A 20,829-nucleotide genomic window follows, 5' to 3' on the forward strand; every position below is an offset into this window, starting at 1 on the left:
CAGAACAGAGCGTGTTTTTTTCCTTCGCAGAACGACAATGCGAGACATTTTAACAGCTAAGAAAGACCAGTGTGTGTTGCGAGGTTACCTATACAGTTTTTAATCCACGGGACGAGATTCGAACCCTCAACTCCTGGCTGGCTTGACGGTTAGGTAGCCGGCTTCTTCTCTCCATAGATCCAGGTTGATGGAGGGGATCTGAGCGGAGGTACAGTGGAGTAGTTTGTTCCTGAGGGAAGAGGGAGAACTTGTGTTAGATAACCTGTTTGATTAAAGCTGGGACCACACTTTGATTAATGATAATTCGATTGGATTAACCATAATCGGGAGCAAGAATAAATTACTTTCCTTATTATGGAATAAGGAAAGTAAAAAAGGGAAAAAAATATTCCCATAGGCATAGGTATTAATTCGACCCATTTTTTTTCCGATGAAAGAGAAAACTAATTAAAGATTTTGTAGGGAAAATATTCAACAAATTTGGTTTAACGAGATTGAAATGTCGTCCGCGGTTAGGTAGCCGGCTTCTTCTCTCCATAGATCCAGGTTGATGGAGGGGATCTGAGCGGAGGTGCAGTGGAGTAGTTTGTTCCTGAGGGAAGAGGGAGAGGGAGATGTGTTAGATAACCTGTTTGATTAAAGCTAGGACCACACTTTGATTAATGATAATTCGATTGGATTAAACATAATCGGGAGCAAGAATTAATTACTTTCCTTATTATGGAATAAGGAAAGTAAAAAGGGGAAAAAAATATTCCCATAGGCATAGGTATTAATTGGACCCATTTTTTTCCGATGAAACGGAAAACTAATTAAAAATTTTGTAGGGAAAATATTCAACAAATTTGGTTTAACGAGATTGAAATGTCGTCCCAAGGAAAAATGGGTGAGCACATTTAAGTTTTAATTTTTCTTTATCAGTAAAATAATTGAGGAGAAAGCTAGGAAGTTTATGAGCCTCACTGTCCCGAAAAAAAAGGGGAAAAAAGATGGATATAGGTATTTAAAGCTCGACTTACTCTGCGCTAGGTTTGAGGAAGACATATTTCTGCATGGTGGAGATATGATCACTGTTATCGCACATCACTCGCGCTTTATCAGTAAACTAATTGAGGAGAAAGCTAGGAAGTTTATAAGCCTCACTGTCCCGAAAAAAAGGGAAAAAAAGATAGATATAGGTATCTAAAGCTCGACTTACTCTGCGCTAGGTTTGAGGAAGACATATTTCTGCATGGTGGAGATATGATCACTGTTATCGCACATCACTCGCGTTTTTATCAGTAAAATAATTGAGGAGAAAGCTAGGAAGTTTATAAGCCTCACTGTCCCGAAAAAAGATAGATATACATAGGTATCTAAAGCTCGACTTACTCTGTGCTAGGTTTGAGGAAGACATATTTCTGCATGGTGGAGATATGATCACTGTTATCGCACATTACTCGCGCCAGAGATACTTTACGAATCTCGTCCAATTGAGCTGAAATCAAACCAAGTTACAAAATTAACTTGAAGCTCAGTGAATTCTGGAACTCAAGAGAATCATGCAAAAAGAGGCCTCCATGAGGCCCCTGATGGCCCGATAGGGAAATCTAATGATTTAAGTAAAGGTCCTGAAATTGAAGAGAGAAGGAAGACAGGCTAGGAAAAAGCCGGCCGTTCCCAGAACGAACATTATCCCTTCAGGATAAAATTCACACCGGGCTGGAATCGAACCCGTGGCCTAACGCTTACACGGCAGATGTGCTACCAACCAAGCTAATTAGGCTAGCAAAAGAAGATAGTGCTTCAACAACCTACATGACTACATGGTCATCCCAGGGAGTAGCCTCCGTGGCCGAGTGGGTATCACACTAGACTTGCACGCAGGAGGCCCGGGTTCAATTCCCGGCGGGACCAAGGATTTTTTCGGCTCTGTGCCTGGAGTTCGGGGTGTACTCAGCCTCGTGAGGACAATTGAGTAGCTACTTTAATCGAGTAGTGACCAGTGGCGGCATTACCGGTCTAAAAAGATTATTGAAATAGAAAAAAAGGCCTCCATGAGGCCCCTGATGGCCCAATAGGGAACTCTAATGATTTAAGTAAAGGTCCTGAAATTGAAGAGAGAAGGAAGACAGGCTAGGAGAAAGCCGGCCGTTCCCAGAACGAACATTATCCTTTCAGGATAAAATTCGCACCGGGCTGGAATCGAACCCGTGGCCTAACGCTTACACGGCAGATGTGCTACCAACCAAGCTAATTAGGCTAGCAAAAGAAGAATAGATAGTGCTTCAACAACCTACATGACTACATGGTCATCCCAGGGAGTCGCCTCCGTGGCCGAGTGGGTATCACACCAGACTTGCACGCAGGAGGCCCGGGTTCAATTCCCGGTGGGGCCAAGGTTTTTTTCGGCTCTGTGCCTGGAGTTCGGGGTGCACTCAGCCTCGTGAGGACAATTGAGTAGCTACTTTAATCGAGTAGTGACCAGTGGCGGCATTACCGGTCTAAAAAGATTATTGAAATATGGAAATTGATTGCTAAGGAGGCACTTAGTAATGATACCCACAAAAATTGTGAAAAAAGCTCTGCTTTACCACAAAGAATTTGAGATTTGATTGATTGATTGATTGATTGATTGGTCATCCCAGGGAGGTACTTACGTTTGGTAAAGGAGCTGGGTTGCCCGGGATTGTCATAGAAAAACCGATCCCCGGCTCGCGTCCTAATAAACTGTTCCGCCAGAATACATCGGAATGTCGGCCCGACAATGGCGCCATCTTGTGCCACCTCAGCAATGCCGCCAACGATTAGATCGATGTCGTCCACTTTCTTGTACAGGGATTTCAGTTTGGCGATGGTAGATTTGGCCATAGTGTCCTAGGGGAAAGAAATGAGGGATAACATTATTTATTAATAAAATAGTTTTTATTAAATAATACGTCAGCTCCCATGGCGTAGTGGTCACTGTGCTCGCCTTGCACGCGGGAGACCCGTATTAATAAAATAGTTTTTATTAAATAATACGTCAGCTCCCATGGCGTAGTGGTCACTGTGCTCGCCTTGCACGCGGGAGACCCGTGGAACTATTAATCCATTTCTAGATAGGTAGATAAGAAGATACCTAGATACAGATAAGATAGTTCTATTAAACCATTTCTCATAGAAGATAATAAGATAATCTAGAGCTCCATTAGTGAAATACGAGTATAATTACAATTTCACAGCAGGAGGTCAACTTTAACTGGAAATGGATGAAGGTTGAACATTATTCGCGTGTTATCGGGAGATCAACTAACTCCGTATCAAAGTATCGCTGTACGTTTGAAATTATACTTTCATAAATCTCGTAGATTGAGTTACATTAATGACAAACGTTCACAGATTAGAAAAGAATTATCAAAATAATCGTTTGGGAACCAGTGCGAAACAAAGGGCCTTTTTAAACTTAAAAGGGAGTTTTTTTAGAAAACTCTTTACAGTCCCTAATTTAAGGGGAAGGAGACTAAAAAATTATGGGGGGAAAAAAAACATTAAAATCGTCGTCTTAACACCAAAAAACTCATTTCCCCACCGTTCAATAAAAAAAAAAAATTCACCTAAACCTTAACTTTTCAACGGGTCCTATCCTGTCTTCATTCTCTCTTCGATTTCGGGACGATAAGACCATAGCAGTTACAGTTCCCTCTGTCAAACCTCTTAAAAAAAAAAGAAAAAAAAAAGTCACCTTTAAAGACATACCTGAGGCATAGCACACAGATCCAGCCGGACTATCGCGGACCTGACAATCAGTCTCCGGAGTACTAGACTGGGGTAGGAAGTTGGCGTTGTTGAGGAGTTTGCCCGCGGTAAAGCTACGCAGGGTGGCAGTCACCTCGTCTGAAGTACCGTAGATCATGGAGGCGTCCAGAACAGGCGTGGCTTGGTTGAGCTGAAAGAGAAACAGGGAGAATAAATGGTTAACTAGGTATAAATATGTAGAATAGAATAAAAAATATATACCTTGTTGATCCTGCCAGAATGAGACTGAAAATGAAAAGTCCCTTTACTCCCGCAGTCTGAACAAGGTCTTGTATATTTCATAAGCAAAGTTTACAAATAAGTATATAAAACCTTGCTTTGTGGTCTCCGGCTTTAGTTCTACAATATACTGTAATTGCCCCGCCTAGAAATCTTTGAAAAAAAAAAAAAAAACTTGGTCAAATCAACTAATAAAGTACCGGGATTTTACATGATTAGAGGTTGGTAACAGAATGAACAATGAAATGAAAGACTAACTGAGGACAATAACAACCCTTGTTTATATTTTTGTAACCTAATAGGTTCGAGCCCAATGATCCGACATAAATAAGGTAGGTAATTCTGATTCCTATTTGTGATTGGTTGATCCTTTTTTAAACGTCCCCTATCTTACGTTAGGTATAGTACTTTTGTCTAGTCTAGAAGATAACTCTGTAAGTCTGTACGAAAGAAGTTTTTAAATTCTATATTCCTTCTCTGATTTTTCTCTTCTCTTTTCCTGTCGGTATCTTGTCCTGGATTGTAGGGTAAAACCCTGGTCGCCAAAATTCTTAGCAGATGTGCAGTGACGTTAAATGCCTTAAAAAATATCTCCCTTATGTTCAAAATTAACTTCATATGAACGGAATTTACCAACAGATATCGAAATGTCTGGGGCACCACATACCTAATGTGAAACTGGAGGATAAAATCACACAACAACTATGCAAGGGAAAGCCCAAAGACCTAATTAAAGTCTACAACTATTTCCATTATTTATAGATGTCTGTGGTCTTCAGTAGTAATAAACACGACCACATGGGTAATTAATTAATTATGTCTCTAATGTCTAATCGATCTGATCATGTATTTGAAATCCCATAGTTATTTAAAACATCTATGTTATTTAAAGCAGCTCTGATCCCACAGTTAAAGATACCACAGTCTCTGATGATGCATTATTCTGCAGTTATTTTAGTTGTTTAGTAGTTATTTTTAGCTGACAGCTTTAGCAGTTAGGATCATAATTGCCCTGATGTCATTCACAGATCCTCTTTATTTAGAGATGATCACATTTTTAATTGGTTTTGTACGCTTGGTTTAAAAGAGCTGCTTCGTTATAGGTACCATTCTTGTCTGCAATTTCTGGGTTTCCCACAGGCAAACATATTATTTTGAACTCTTGTGCAAGAGAATTTCAGTTATTTGAAAAAAATAAAGGAATTTTAATTGTTCAAACGTGAATGCTTGTCACAAGTTAAATTAATTTATTAATTTTCATTTTGTCCATTCGCTATTCGTTTTTGGACAGGCACCTAAATTTGTTTGTGTGTCACTATTTGTGTCCTTCAGTCAATCTTCATGTGCAAGAGGAAAATACAAACATATATGACCATTCGAACTCATTGAGAGAAAAACTTGAGATCAAAAAGAATTATTACACATCTCACAAGAGACACAAATCACAAAGCTGTCAAATTGAGGAAAAAATAATCCATGTTTTTTCATAGAAATCGGAATTACTCTACGTCTCGATTTAAGTGATTATTTCAGATTTATCTCACTTAAAAAATATACCTATATCAAATTTATCTTGTACGTTTTTCCATAGAATTTAGAATTTATTCTACGTATATTATCGATTATTTATCGAATACTATCAACTGGGACCTATCAGTCGCATAACGAATGAGACAAGGACTCTTTAGTGCACCGACGGTCAAGGTCCTCGTCTTCTAACTCAAGGTTCGTCGAGTTCGAGATTACCAGACTCTTATCACGTAGACCTTTCAAGATTCATTATGGACATATTTGTGTATCAAGAGCATGTCTCTGAACCCTATAACCATAGTTTTATTTTTTTTTATTATTATTTTTTAGATCAATAGGTAATTTATTACGATACTTACAATAAGGACTTGGAAAAGGCTCCTAAAATAACGATATAGGTATCCTCTACAACAGGTCACACACACATTCCACAAAACTAAATTTACAAAAATCGCACAATTAACAGCTCATTTGATAGCTCAGGAACATGGTTCATTTATCACAGTCGAAAGAAAGCTAATTCAATAATTGTTAAAACGAGATTTAAATTTATTAAAAGCACCAAGAAATCGCTTATTTTCAAATATTGAATATTTTAAAACAATAATATTTGATGACTTTACGGTGACAATATTGATTTAATAACGCGAACACAATTAACAGCTCATTTGATAGCTCAGGAACATGGTTCATTTATCACAGTCGAAAGAAAGCTAATTCAATTGTTAAAACGAGATTTAAATTTATTAAAACAAGAAATCGCTTATTTTCAAATATTGAATATTTTAAAACAATAATATTTGATGACTTTACGGTGACAGTATTGATTTAATAACGCGACCATGTGTGTTGTGATTTCAATGTCGAACGAAAAGAATTGTTCCCTTCGAGAGTCAAATTTTCTTCTTTAAAAATAAATTAATTCAATAAATAAATCAGTAAATTACAATGAAATTGTGGAAAAAAAGAGGAATAAGAAAACACGAAAGATAGGAACGAAAATGAAGAAAGAAATGATAGCCCGATCCGCTCTGAGAGACCGATTGTTTCAAACTGATATTCCGAGATTTCAAAACCGAACTGATTTACTGATTCTTAAATTAATTCAATAAATAAATCAGTAAATTACAATGAAATGATTTAAAAAAGGAAGAGAAATAAGAAAACACGAAAGATAGGAACAAAAATGAAGGAAGAAATGATAGCCCGATCCGCTCTGAGAGACCGATTGTTTCAAACTGATATTCCGAGATTTCAAAACCGAACTGATTTACTGATTCTCATCATAGTAAACATATTTCAGACCATATAACATCATACTTTTGATTGTTTCATGCGAAGAGATGAGAGTGAGGAACTCTCAAGAGAGAGAGAGAGAGAGAGAGAGAGAGAGAGAGAGAGAGAGAGAGAGAGAGAGAGAGAGAGAGAGAGAGAGGATAAGAGAGATACCTACTTAATCTCTTGGAGGGTTTCAGCAATCATTCAGGGCATTAAACCTAAAGTTCAAAATACATAGTACCTATACCTATACATACAGAGCTAAGTCAAGTGAATGCTATGTGGTGATTTGACACTCACTTATCTGAAATACGGATACACATTGTAGGTAGATTGTGTAAATACCTGCCACTTGTTATAACTGATTTACTGATTATAATACAACTCTTAAATATACTCGCACACTTCCGTATGTACCTTAATTTTTCAGTGACTAAGAGATTCTTACAAATAAAATCATGTTTACAAATTGTATGCGTACGTGATGAAAGCATCAACTTATTTTTAACTTAAAAAATTCACTTGTTTTCACTGTCATGTCAGTGTAATATGTCAAAATATACATAAGAGACCTTGGTTAGACTGCGGAGGTAAAAGAACTTTTCAGTCCTATCCCAGCAGGATAAACAAGGTATATTCTATTCTGAATTTCCCTTGATAAAGAAATACTGAAATAGCAAAGGTTGAGTGCGAAGGGCATCCCCTTGTAAAAATGGGCTACCAAAACAATCACCCTAATTAGGGTTGATTGAGAGGCTGACGAAAAACGCCGACCCCGTCTGAGCACGAGAAAACGCGAACTATTCCACTTGTATTTCAAAATTCACATGTCTTTAACTACATGTGTGCGTTTTCCCCCTACAAAGTGACAATGATCATGAACTTAAACCGAGATGCTCGAACATGTGGTCTGTGTCGTAGCGGGATGGGTCCCGTAGTATGCCTCTCATCAGATGGGCGAGAAGAGACATAATACTTCCTATTTAGGTGCTGGGTCAACACGAGAACACCAGAAAGTAACCAGTTGAAATATTTGGAATCGAAAAACGAGTGCAAACTTTAGTCGATGGTGGGATTCGAACCCGGGACCTTCTGCATGGCAAGCAAGCGCGATAAGACCTTAGCAGTCTTACAGTTCCCTCTATCAAACCTCTAAAAAAATCTTCTCTTCTTCTTCTTCTTCTTCTTCTTCTTCTTCTTCTTCTTCTTCTTCCTAACCTTTTCCTACTTATAAAGGGTCGAGGTTTCTTGTCAGTCTCTTCCAGGCAGTCCTATTGTGTACCTCATGCCCTGTTTTTTTCTCATTCAAGTCTTGATTCACACAATCTTTCCATCTTTTCTTCGGCCTCCCTCGCCCTTTTCTCCCCCTCACTTCCTCCTCCTGTTAAAATTAAAAAATAATAAATAATAAAAGGCAGTCCTATTGTGTGCCTCATGCCCTGTTAATTTTTACTTTCTATTTTCTCATTCAAGACTTGATTCACACAATCTTTCCACCTTTTCTTCGGCCTCCCTCGCCCTTTTCTCACTTCCTCCTCCTGTTAAAATGAATAAATAATAAAAAGTCACCTATAAAAGTCAGACATACCTGTCAGACATAATAAATAATAAAAAGTCACCTATAAAAGTCAGACATACCTGAGGCATAGCACACAGATCCAGCCGGACTATCGCGGACCTGACAATCAGTCTCCGGAGTACTAGACTGGGGTAGGAAGTTGGCGTTGTTGAGGAGTTTGCCCGCGGTAAAGCTACGTAGGGTGGCAGTCACCTCGTCTGAAGTACCGTAGATCATCGAGGCGTCCAGAACAGGCGTGGCTTGGTTGAGCTGAAAGGGAAACAGGGAGAATAAATGGTTAACTAGGTATAAATATTGATCCTGCCAGAATGAGTCTGAAAAGTCCCTTTACTCTCGCAGTCTGAACAAGGTCTTGTATATTTCATAGGTAAAGTTTACAAATAAGTACCTATATAAAACCTTGCTTTGTGGTCTCCGGCTTTAGTTCTACAGTATACTGTAATTGACCCGCCTAGAACTCTTTGAAAAAAAAAAAAAAAAAAAAAAAAAAATTGGGCAAAACAACAAAAAAAAAACCCGGATTTTTAAAAATTTACAAAAAAAAAAAAACTTGGTCAAATCAACTAATAAAGTACCGTGATTTTACATGATTACATCGATAGAAAGTATTCCTAAATGAGACACTGAACGGAACTATTAATCCATTTCTTAGATAGGTAGATAAGAAGATACCTAGATACAGATAAGATAGTTCTATTAAACCATTTCTCATAGAAGATAACAAGATAATCTAGAGCTCCATTAGTGAAATACGAGTGTAATTACAATTTCACAGCAGGAGGTCAACTTTAGCTGGAAATGGATGAAGGTTGAACATTATTTGCGTGTTATCGGGAGATCAACTAACTCCGTATCAAAGTATGAAATTATACTTTCAAAGTATGAAATTATACTCCGTATGAAATTATACTTTCATAGATCTCGTAGATTGAGTTACATTAATGACAAACATTTACAGAATAGAAAAGAATTATCAAAATAATCGTTTGAGAACTAGGGCGAAACAAAGGGCCTTTTTAAACTAAAAAAAAAATGGGAGTTTCTCTTAGGAAACTCTTTACAGTCCCAAATTTAAGAGGTAAAGGGCCCCCTAAGGAGGAAGGGGACTGAAAAATTATGGGGGAAAAAACATCAAAATCGTCCTCTTAACACCAAAAACTCATTTCCCCACCATTCAAAAAAAAAAAGCTCCCTTAACCCTTACCTGTTCAACGGGTCCAAACGTGCAGTCCTGGCGAATAGCGGCCACAGATCGCACGTAGTTCATACACGTACGGCCGAATTTGGCGTAGAACGGATCCTTCCTGGGCACCTCAATGGGGAAACAGGCCGAGTGAGAATGGCGCGGTGAAACAGGCAGACCTTCCGGAGTGCAACAGTTGATGGTACTGCCCGTGTTGACTGAAATAGACACCCTTGGATTAGAAGAGATATTCAAGCGGGATTCGTGATTTTTTGGGTTCATAAAAGTCTCATGAATATTACTCTGGATATCTGTGAGATCTAAAAATATTGAAGTCTACATTAAAGGTGCCCTTATTGTCTCAATAGTCTGGCTAGGGTAAGTTAAACAGAGTGTAGACCAGTGTCTAGCTGTAGGACTATAAACAGGGAGGATAAAAGCTAACCCTAACCAGCCTAGCTAGCTGGCAGTTTTTCAAAGGGCTTTTAAAGAATAAGGAGTCCTCACGATGCGATGCTTGACTGTGGTTCAGGACGAGCCAATTAAACATGACCAGAGACCATCGGTGTATGGCAGATAAAAAAAAAGATGTTTTTTCTTCTTTCTCCATTGGGTTACAGCTAAAGCCGTTACAACAATAGCATACTTACACATATGTGAGGTGACTGTATGCGCCACATCATTGTACACAAACTGTCCCCATTGCATAAGGGCTAAGGTGGAGTGTCTATCGGGTCTGTCTTCATCCAGGGTGAGGCCTACTGAGATAACACGAGGAGAGGGGAGGGGGTGCGAGCGAGAGGAGCCCCGTGGGGTGGAAAGACCTGAAGGGGAGAAAGATGGTTGATATTAGAATATTTGCTATAATCTACATGCTTCCATTAGTGTGTATAATGGGTAAAGATGGTAATTTCTTATTAGGACGAGGCAAATTTTTGCTTCATACACAAACAAAACATATTCATAAATTTTTTATTCTATTATTTTTACTTTTAATATTGAGAGATTTGAAGCAAAAGCAACCTTTAACTTAAAAAAGGCCTATACTCAAGTCGTTTTTGCGTCGAATCCCTCAGTCGTCTGTGGAATGATATGGAAGGAGCCCAAGTACTTAATTGTCCTCACGAGGCTGAGTGCACCTCGAAAATTATGGGCGTACAAGGGGTTTTAAACCCCACAATCATTAAAACACTGGGTCGCAATTACCTACTAAAGGTTCCTCTACACCATGCTCCCTCCACTTACCATCATCATACTGAGGGAACAGCAGTCTCCTGTAGGGGGTATTTGCCATTCCCCAGGCCGGGTGAGAGCGGTGGTTGCACGCGTTATCCTGGGATCTGAACCTGAGGTCTCCGGAACAGAAAGCTGGGTTGGAACCGCTGGGGCATTTCTTCCCCAGGGAGGTAGGGGACAGTTTGATTTCGGACAGCTGACGAGCACATTCCTCATCGTTGATACGAAGTCTAGAAGAGGGAAGAGAATAAATATTAAATAAAATAATATAAATATTGAATATTGAAAATATTAAATAAAAGAATCTAAATCCTATAAAATATGTCCCTGTTCCCTATAATATGTCAAAATATATTGGTTAGACCTCAGGGCTAAAGGGACTTTTCAGTCCTATCCCGGCAGGATGAACAAGGTATATTCTATTCTAAATATTGATTTATCTATTTATAAAGCATTCCCGGTGGGCTTGTAATGCTGCTATTCAATTATTCTTATAAGGCTGAGTGTACCCTGAACTCAAAGCATAGAACCGAAAGAAAAAAAAAATTGACCCCGCCAGGAATCGAACCCAGGACCTGACACGTGCAAGCCTAGTTAACTGGAAGTTTTTTCTTCTAAAAGCTTACCTCAGACAGTGTTTGCTGGCAATATATTTGGACGCTTTCACGGCTACCATAGCATCTCGATTCATCTGTAATGCTACCAGACTAGGCTGGGAATCAATCAGTTGTCCCTGGGCTGGAGTTCCTGGAAGGATTTTGACGCCCGAGTCAGCAATGTTCACCTGGAATAGGATAGAAAAGAAAAGATTTCTTTAGAGTAAAATCTATTTTTAAGTTGCATCAGGCTCAATTTCCAGGAGATTAATTTTTGAAGGTTTAAATGACGGGGTTTTAACCTCCATTCGGTGGCAAGCTACAAGTCTCCTCACACAAACCTTATGTACCCTAATTTGGGTCGGTAAAATTAACCACTAAAAAAATTGACCTTTCCTTTTGTTGTCCTCTTTTCACGAGGAAACGGCTCGACCGATTTTGATGGATTTTTTTTTCTTTTTTTTTTTTTTGTGGTTTTTAAGAAGAGTACTGAGGGTGACATGGGCTATTTAAATTTGTCACATTCCTACCCGATTCGGCGGCCCTTCAAAGTCATGTCTCTTACGCTGCGCTGGTCCCGTACAAAGGACGGGTCAACCACAAGTAATAATTATGTGAGTATTCGACTATTAACTTCTCTTCTCTTACCTCATGGGTGTACATTTTGGCGACAAAGCTCTCAGCAATGGACACCGAGTTCTCCAGCTCAAGACTAGTCAGTAGGGGCAGATGATTGGGACTGCGACGCTGCCTTGCAGATACGTCTAGAAATAGAGGATAAAAACAAAGTTTAAACTCACTTTGTGGACCCGGGAGTAATTGATTTTGAACTTTGGATTACCACTTAGATCAGAACCTCCCAAAAGATATACACTTCCTCCAAAGTGGCGCTTACCATTGCTGGGGTTAACGTAGGCGTTGATGGTTTGGAACGGCAGTTTGACAAACGCGGATGCCTCCAGAACTGCGGTCATGGCAGTCTGAGATCCAAACTGGAACACAATGCCCACCGCCACCAGCACCACTAACATGGAACACGCCATCTTTACACCTCCTGGGGGAGAAGAGACAAATGAATGAGATTAATAATAATGATGATAATTATAATAATAAATTAAAAAATAATAGATAAGAAATAACTAAGACATCAAAGGAATAAGAACACTTGATGTTCAATTGTTCTACAATGAATTTCGACTAAATCACTATTTCGACAAAAAATCCACAAAAGGAACTTCAAAATGTTCCTAATTTCAGGGCTATCGTGACAAATTACCTACGTCAAAGAAATGGACAAATTAAATGCAACGTTTTTTTTTTGAACTGGTTTTGCACCAGTTTCAGAGAATCACCCGATTAAAAAATTGTCAATTTATTACCACACTTTGTTCGGACATACGAAGTAACTACAAAACAGAATGAACAAAGGAATTTTAATTGTGTTGAGCATAAATGCTTGTCACAAATGTCGTTCCCTGCTTAATGCACTACGCTAAATTTTATGACTTGACTGATGAGATTAATAATAATTAATAATGATAATAATAATAATAAATTAAAAAATAATAGATAAGAAATAACTACATCAAAGGAATAAGAACACTTGATAATTATGTCGGATCGTGAAGGAATAAGAACACTTGATAAAGTTCAATTGTTCTACAATAAATTTCGACTAAATCACTATTTCGACAAAAAATCCACAAAAGGAACTTCAAAATGTTCCTAATTTCTGGGCTATCGTGACAAATTACCTACGTCAAAGAAATGGACAAATTAAATGCAACGTTTTTTGAACTGGTTTTGCAAAAACCCAGTTTCAGAGAATCACCCGATTAAAAAATTGTCAATTTATTACCACACTTTGTTCGGACATACGAAGTAAAAGTAACTACAAAACAGAATGAAATGAAAGACTAACTGAGGACAATAACAACCCTTGTTTATATTTTTGTAACCTAAAAGGTTCGAGCCCAATGATCCGACATAAATAAGGTAGGTAATTCTGATTCCTATTTGTGATTGGTTGATCCTTTTTTAAACGTCCCCTATCTTACGTTAGGTATAGTACTTTTGTCTAGTCTAGTCTAGAAGATAACTCTGTAAGTCTGTACGAAAGAAGTTTTTAAATTCTATGTATGTATATTCCTTTTCTGATTTTTCTCTTCTTTTTTCCTGTCGGTATCTTGTCCTGGAATGTAGGGCATCTTAGCAGATGTGCAGTGACGTTCAATGCCTTAAAAAATATCTCCCTTATGTTCAAAATTAACTTCATATGAACGGAATTTACCAACAGATATCGAAATGTCTGGGGCACCAAATACCTAATGCGAAACTGGAGGATAAAATCACACAACAACTATGCAAGGAAAAGCCCAAAGACCTAATTAAAGTCTACAGCGATTTCCATTATTTATAGATGTCTGTAGTCTTCAGTAATAGTAAACACGACCACATGGGTAATTATGTCTCTAATGTCTAATCGATCTGATCATGTATTTGAAATCCCATAGTTATTTAAAACATCTCTAATTCGCAAGTTATTTAAAACGTCTATGTTATTTAAAGCAGCTCTGATCCCACAGTTAAAGATTCCCACAGTCTCTAATCATGCATTATTCCGCAGTTATTTTAGTTGTTTAGTAGTTATTTTTAGCTGACAACTTTAGCAGTTAGGATCATAATTCATAATTGCCCTGATGTCATTCACAGATCCTCTTTATTTAGAGATGATCACATTTTTAATTGGTTTTGTGCGCTTGGTTTTAAAGAGTTGGTTCGTTATAGGTACCATTCTTGTCTGCAGTTTCTGGGTTTTCCACAGGCAAACATATGTGAAATCTTTGAAGAAGTGTGCAAGAGAATTTCAGTTATTTGAAAAAATAAGGGAATTTTAATTGTTCAAACGTGAATGCTTGTCACAAGTTAAATTAATTTATTAATTTTCATTTTGTCCATTCGCTATTCGTTTTTGGACAGGCACCTAAATTTGTTTGTGTGTCACTAATTGTGTCCTTCAGTCAATCTTCATGTGCAAGAGGAAAACACAAACATATATGACCATTTGAACTCATTGAGAAAAACTTGAGATCAAAAAGAATTATTACACATCTCACAAGAGACACAAATCACAAAGCTGTCAAATTGAGGAAAAAATAATCCAACCCTTGGATTAGAAGAGATATTCAAGCGGGATTCGTGATTTTTTGGGTTCATAAAAGTCTCATGAATATTACTCTGGATATCTGTGAGATCTAAAAATATTGAAGTCTACATTAAAGGTGCCCTTATTGTCTCAATAGTCTGGCTAGGGTAAGTTAAACAGAGTGTAGACCAGTGTCTAGCTGTAGGACTATAAACAGGGAGGATAAAAGCTAACCCTAACCAGCCTAGCTAGCTGGCAGTTTTTCAAAGGGCTTTTAAAGAATAAGGAGTCCTCACGATGCGATGCTTGACTGTGGTTCAGGACGAGCCAATTAAACATGACCAGAGACCATCGGTGTATGGCAGATAAAAAAAAAGATGTTTTTTCTTCTTTCTCCATTGGGTTACAGCTAAAGCCGTTACAACAATAGCATACTTACACATATGTGAGGTGACTGTATGCGCCACATCATTGTACACAAACTGTCCCCATTGCATAAGGGCTAAGGTGGAGTGTCTATCGGGTCTGTCTTCATCCAGGGTGAGGCCTACTGAGATAACACGAGGAGAGGGGAGGGGGTGCGAGCGAGAGGAGCCCCGTGGGGTGGAAAGACCTGAAGGGGAGAAAGATGGTTGATATTAGAATATTTGCTATAATCTACATGCTTCCATTAGTGTGTATAATGGGTAAAGATGGTAATTTCTTATTAGGACGAGGCAAATTTTTGCTTCATACACAAACAAAACATATTCATAAATTTTTCATAGAAATCCGAATTACTCTACGTCTGATATCGATTTAAATAATCATTTCAGATTTATCTCACACAAAAAATATACCTATATCAAATTCATCTTGTACGTTTTTCCATAGAATTTAGAATTTATTCTACGTATATTATCGATTATTTATCGAATACTATCAACTGGGACCTGCCAGTCGCATAACGAATGAGACAAGGACTATTTAGTGCACCGACGGTCAAGGTCCTCGTCTTCTAACTCAAGGTTCGTCGAGTTCGAGATTACCAGACTCTTATCACGTAGACCTTTCATAGGTGTTTCCTGTGTTGGGGGGTTCAAGAACCTCCTAGGCCACCAAAAGGTCTTTGTAAATAGGAATGTTGATAACTCCTAAGACTTCCAACCTATAAAGGAATTACTGGCAACCCAAAAGACAATGTGGTCAGAGCAGTATTTTGGGACGAGAAAAGCTTTGGATTGAGGCTCTGAATTTATTCAAGAACCTCCTAGGCCACCAAAAGGTCTTTGTAAATAGGAATGTTGATAAATCCTAAGTAAGACTTCCAACCTATAAAGGAATTACTGGCAATCCAAAAGACAATGTGGTCAGAGCAGTATTTTGGGACGAGAAAAGCTTTGGATTGAGGCCCTGAATGTAGTAGATACCTAAATTGAAGAACGGGATGGGGTGTTGTGGACACAAAACTTCCGGCGTTGTCCTCACTTAGTTGTTGCCTTCCATTGCGGAGTCTCTTATTATTACTCTAGATGAGGAATGGAGTCATTCTTTCCGTATTTGCTGAAGTCTTTTTCAGTGGAATGAAGTAATTTTTAACCTTTTTGCTGAAGCCATTATTTATTTATTTCAATGGAATGGAATCATTTTTTTTTTTTTTTAATGTATTTGCTGAAGTCCACGAACATTTTGAAAACATTACGAACTACTGCACTTCTAAGTACATTAATAGAATTCACATTTAACACTACCTAAGTAGTGTCTACCCCAAAATTGATTTGTTGATTTGAAGCAATTAACATTGGCTCTACCACTCAGGTGAAGCAATTATACCCCAACAAGACGCAAAAGCACATCAACAGTTGCCAACTATCATATTCATTCAGAATACAAATACATTGTCAAGTGGAATAATTAATTCGATTTATCAAAATTGTCGCGTTCCATGGCTAACCAGATGGTTTGGGACGAACTTTGACCTTCTCTAGGTCAGAGTGGAATAATTAAAAATTGTCGCATTCCATGGCCAACCAGATGGTTTGGGACGAACTTTGACCTTCTCTAGGTCAGACAGACCTTGCAATTGATGCACCACACGTGGCTAGTAGCCAGGGTTCGATACCCGGGGGCGATGATACACGGAGAGAAAAACTAGGGTGCCGGAAGCCTAACCCTGGAATAATTAATTCGATTTATCAAAATTGTCGCGTTCCATGGCTAACCAGATGGTTTGGGACGAACTTTGACCTTCTCTAGGTCAGACAGACCTTGCAGTCGATGCACCACACGTGGCTAGTAGCCAGGGTTCGATACCCGGGGGCGATGATACACGGAGAGAAAAACTAGGGTGCCGGAAGCCTAACCGAGTGACTGGACCCCGGAACTCTAATATTGAACTCTCTATCAGGAAGCTCGACACTTTACTATAGAATTAGGAAAACCTAGGTAATGGGAAGTAACTCAATAATAGAGTTCTTCCACCTCTCTCTCTCTTTTTTTTATGAGGAGGAAAAATCTTAATGACTTCTCCAGCATGGTGTGGAGGGTATGCTGGAGTCACGGCTCAGGGTATGGTGTTTTCTGAATTTAGAAGATGCCTAAATTGAAGAACGGGATGGAGTGTTATGGACACAAAACTTCCGGCGTTGTCCTCACTTAGTTGTTGCCTTCCATTGCGGAGTCTCTTATTATTACTCTAGATGAGGAATGGAGTGAAAGCCATAAAAGAAGAAGTAAGTACAAGACAAAATATGTGCAAGCCCCAAAAGTAGTACAATGAAGGAACTGCATGTTATAAGTGTATAGCTAAAACAGTTATACTCAGTACATTGTCTAAACAAAGTGAACTTGTAAACGTGAAATCCTTGAAAGAAGTTCCATCAGGGAACTAATGTTCCGCCGAAACTCAATATACGCGCCAAACAAGGAGCACACTAAGAAGTGCGTACTACGAACAAGCCCTAAAAGGAGTACCCTCAAGGGACCCTTTAGTCCACAGAGTAACCAAGATATACTCTGATATAGAAATGCCCTACAATCTACAATCAGTCCAGTCAAACGGGAACAAAAATTAGTGCACCATCCAGTAACTTTTGCTGACTTGATCGCGGACATTCTAAAATATTTGTTACCGAGTGGTTAAATTCTAATCGTTCCAGTACATTAGAATGTGGTTGTGACTTCCTACAGGTGTTATCAGGTGATCACGTGTTATAATGGTTCCCGTGTTATCAATATTTGTGGAGTTAACATGTTATGTCCCAAATTGATATTGTGATTTTGTTACAGATGACTGTTAGCATGACGTATCGGGTCATTTTGTTATCAAACCATTAGCTTTTTGATATTGGTCAAATGTGGAGATGTTTACATGCATTCCAAGAATTGTTTTTAAATGATTAATCCAATTCGTATGTTCTTTCTGTTTCTATTTACATATTTGTATGTTCTCTCTGTTTCCATGTGCAAATGTGCATATAAATAACCAAGATATACTCTGATATAGAAATGCCCTACAATCAGTCCAGTCAAACGGGAACAAAAATTAGTGCACCATCCAGTAACTTTTGCTGACTTGATCGCGGACATTCTAAAATATTTGTTACCGAGTGGTTAAATTCTAATCGTTCCAATACATTAGAATGTGGTTGTGACTTCCTACAGGTGTTATCAGGTGATCACGTGTTATAATGGTTCCAGTGTTATCAATATTTGTGGAGTTAACATGTTATGTCCCAAATTGATATTGTGATTTTGTTACAGATGACTGTTAGCATGACGTATCGACTCATTTTGTTATCAAACCATTAGCTTTTTGATATTGGTCAAATGTGGAGATGTTTACATGCATTCCAAGATTCCACGAATTGTTTTCAAATGATTAATCCAATTCGTATGTTCTTTCTGTTTCTATTTACATATTTGTATGTTCTCTCTGTTTCCATGTGCAAATGTGCATATAATAACAAGAATGTATGTACTGTCAGAAGGCACCAATAATGTCTTTTGACATCATTGATGTCTTTTTGAGGAAAATTTACAGGGCCTTGTGTAGTGTTCTTGAGGAGAGTCGATAGAGGGAAAATTGATATTCAAAGAGAGATATCAGGACAGAAGGATAGACAAAAATGAACATAGTATGTTCTGTCAGAAGGCACCAATGATGTCTTTTGACATCATTGATGTCTTTTTGAGGAATATTTACAGGGCCGTGTGTAGTGTTCTTGAGGAGAGTCGATAGAGGGAAAATTGATATTCAAAGAGAGATATCAGGACAGAAGGATAGACAAAAATGAACATCACATCACCAAATGTTGACTTACCATGAAGTTGATCGAAGTACTGACTTTTCACACTCGACGTTATCCCAAGAAAGTGGGGATTCTTCACATGCTTGACATGGTTGAAATTTCTTACAGCGATATACATTGTGGTGACTTCGTAATTAAAAAAACTTCAAGAATTTACGAACCGGAGACTAACTCGAAGATTTTTTAGTGTTCACGAAAACATTGAACTTTCGGTGTTAAAATTGGTTAAAAGGTCTGGCTATTGATCCTCTCTGGAGATTGACTTTTCGTACGTCCTTCAAATGAGTGGAGTAATCAAATAGAATGAATGGGTCTTCTTGCTTATCAAAGTTCACACGGGTTTGGTTGTACCAGAGTTTGTGCTTTTAAAATCGTATATTCAATTCAGGCGTATTTAAAAAGTTTGCAAAAAGTCGTATATGGAGAGTAGCGCTCTCGCCAAGTTCACGTTAAAACGCGAGGGGGAGCGCGGAGTGAAAGTTGGGCGTGAGTTTAAATTTAAATTTCCGCGACACAATCGAGAAAAAGAATTGAAAAAAGATAAAGTACAGAAATCGGAAGATTGGGAATTTAATGAGCGACGTCGATAAATAATTGTACATATAATGGAACTTGAATAATCTCATCCTTTTTGGGGATAAAGAGGTTTTCACTTCTTCGTAATCTTCGAGTGTATTGTTAACTTAGGCATCAACTTTCGAGAAAACACACGCGAAAATGAGCAAATACTTTGGTAAGCGAACTTGAGTTAAATCACCGGACGAGGGCTTGGGGAGGTGTTTATATAGCTTTCCTTTGACACTGATAACCATCTGGGGACAAAAAATAAAACAATCACTACTTAGGATGCTGATTGGAATAGCATGTTAAAGGCACATGAGAGGTATAAGGTAGGACGAAAAATGTCAATAAATTCATTTAGATTGCAATAACTGATTGGTGGTTGTAATTTTTTTCATTCGAAATGTATTTTAATAATAAATAATTACTTTTGCTGTTTTTATTACCGTTGAGTTTTCTGATAACTGGGTTGTTTTGTGTCACAAGTAGGTAGGCGGCATACTGTCTCAAATGGCTAATGGGTGATTGTAATGTTTTGCTCAAATCAGGAAGATGTCTACATACTTTGCTTTTATTGACAAGGGAAATTTGTCTCGTTTTCTCGTCTAAGGTAGGTGATTGTAATGTTTTGCTCAAATCAGGAAGATGTCTACATACTTTGCTTTTATTGACAAGGGAAATTTGTCTCGTTTTCTCGTCTAGTCTGTAAAACACCTTGAAATGGGAGATTTCTCTGGCATTTTAGACTCCTCCATATGAATATGACATTTAGGCCATAAACAATTCAACAATGTAATAGATACGAACTTAGTTGTAATACAAACTTTTTCAGGAACGGCATTTGACTTCGTTTAAAGATTTGACTTCGTCTAACAGTCGAACCCGCTTCCGCCTGATTCCTAGGCTAGCTGAAAGGGTATACCTACTTACACCACATGATTGTAATTGTATGGAAATTTCCAGAACCATTGACTATTATTTTCTTTCGTTTTTATCACCATCATCATCGCCTCTTCCTCTTCCTCCTCCTTCTCCTTCTTCTTTTGTTCTTTCTCTAGATAAGAGTTCCATTGAAAAGATTTCCCCCATCAATATGACTTGTTGTAAATAAGAGATGCCCTCTGGCCCCCTGTGAACAAAATAATTAAAATATTAAAACAGTGTTAATTTATCACAGCGTGAACCACTCTCATTGCCACACAGGTTCCAGCTGTCTGGTATTTGTGACGTAACGTAACGTACTTGTAGTGTGGCTATCCTGAACGAAATTGCCTACATTTGGGGAAAACTTTGAACTACATCTTTCTATGACTTTACGTGACTTGACTTGATGGTAGTGTGGCTGTCCTGAACGAAATTGCCTACATTATGGGAAAACTTTGAACTACATCTTTCTATGACTTCACGTGACTTGACTTGATGGTAGTGTGGCTGTC

The 20,829-nt window shown here is 38.2% G+C and overlaps 1 protein-coding gene and 2 long non-coding RNA genes across 3 annotated transcripts; all 3 read right to left on the minus strand.

Annotated features, from left to right (window-relative positions):
• Positions 1-9: 9 nt before the first annotated feature.
• On the minus strand, positions 10-20,478 carry LOC103512366 (peroxidase-like). Its single transcript, XM_026825858.1, has 13 exons — positions 20,324-20,478; positions 18,845-19,644; positions 12,294-12,452; positions 12,047-12,162; positions 11,429-11,586; positions 10,812-11,032; positions 10,217-10,390; positions 9,588-9,784; positions 8,423-8,632; positions 3,704-3,907; positions 2,640-2,856; positions 1,372-1,477; positions 10-229 (listed from the first exon to the last, which is right to left on the minus strand). Exons 2-13 carry the CDS (start codon positions 18,948-18,950, stop codon positions 127-129), a joined length of 1,971 nt encoding a protein of 656 aa, XP_026681659.1. The 5' UTR covers positions 18,951-19,644; positions 20,324-20,478; the 3' UTR covers positions 10-126.
• Positions 509-1,098, minus strand: LOC103512363. Its single transcript, XR_541526.3, has 2 exons — positions 1,020-1,098; positions 509-592 (listed from the first exon to the last, which is right to left on the minus strand). It is a non-coding gene; the product is annotated as an uncharacterized LOC103512363 (long non-coding RNA).
• LOC113468740 lies at positions 15,321-16,640 on the minus strand. The gene is made up of 3 exons (XR_003392387.1): positions 16,579-16,640; positions 15,790-16,501; positions 15,321-15,629 (listed from the first exon to the last, which is right to left on the minus strand). It is a non-coding gene; the product is annotated as an uncharacterized LOC113468740 (long non-coding RNA).
• Positions 20,479-20,829: the final 351 nt, after the last annotated feature.

The sequence above is a fragment of the Diaphorina citri genome, unplaced genomic scaffold (assembly GCF_000475195.1).
Source record: "Diaphorina citri unplaced genomic scaffold, Diaci psyllid genome assembly version 1.1 scaffold830, whole genome shotgun sequence".
Taxonomy (NCBI): Eukaryota; Metazoa; Arthropoda; class Insecta; order Hemiptera; family Psyllidae; genus Diaphorina; species Diaphorina citri.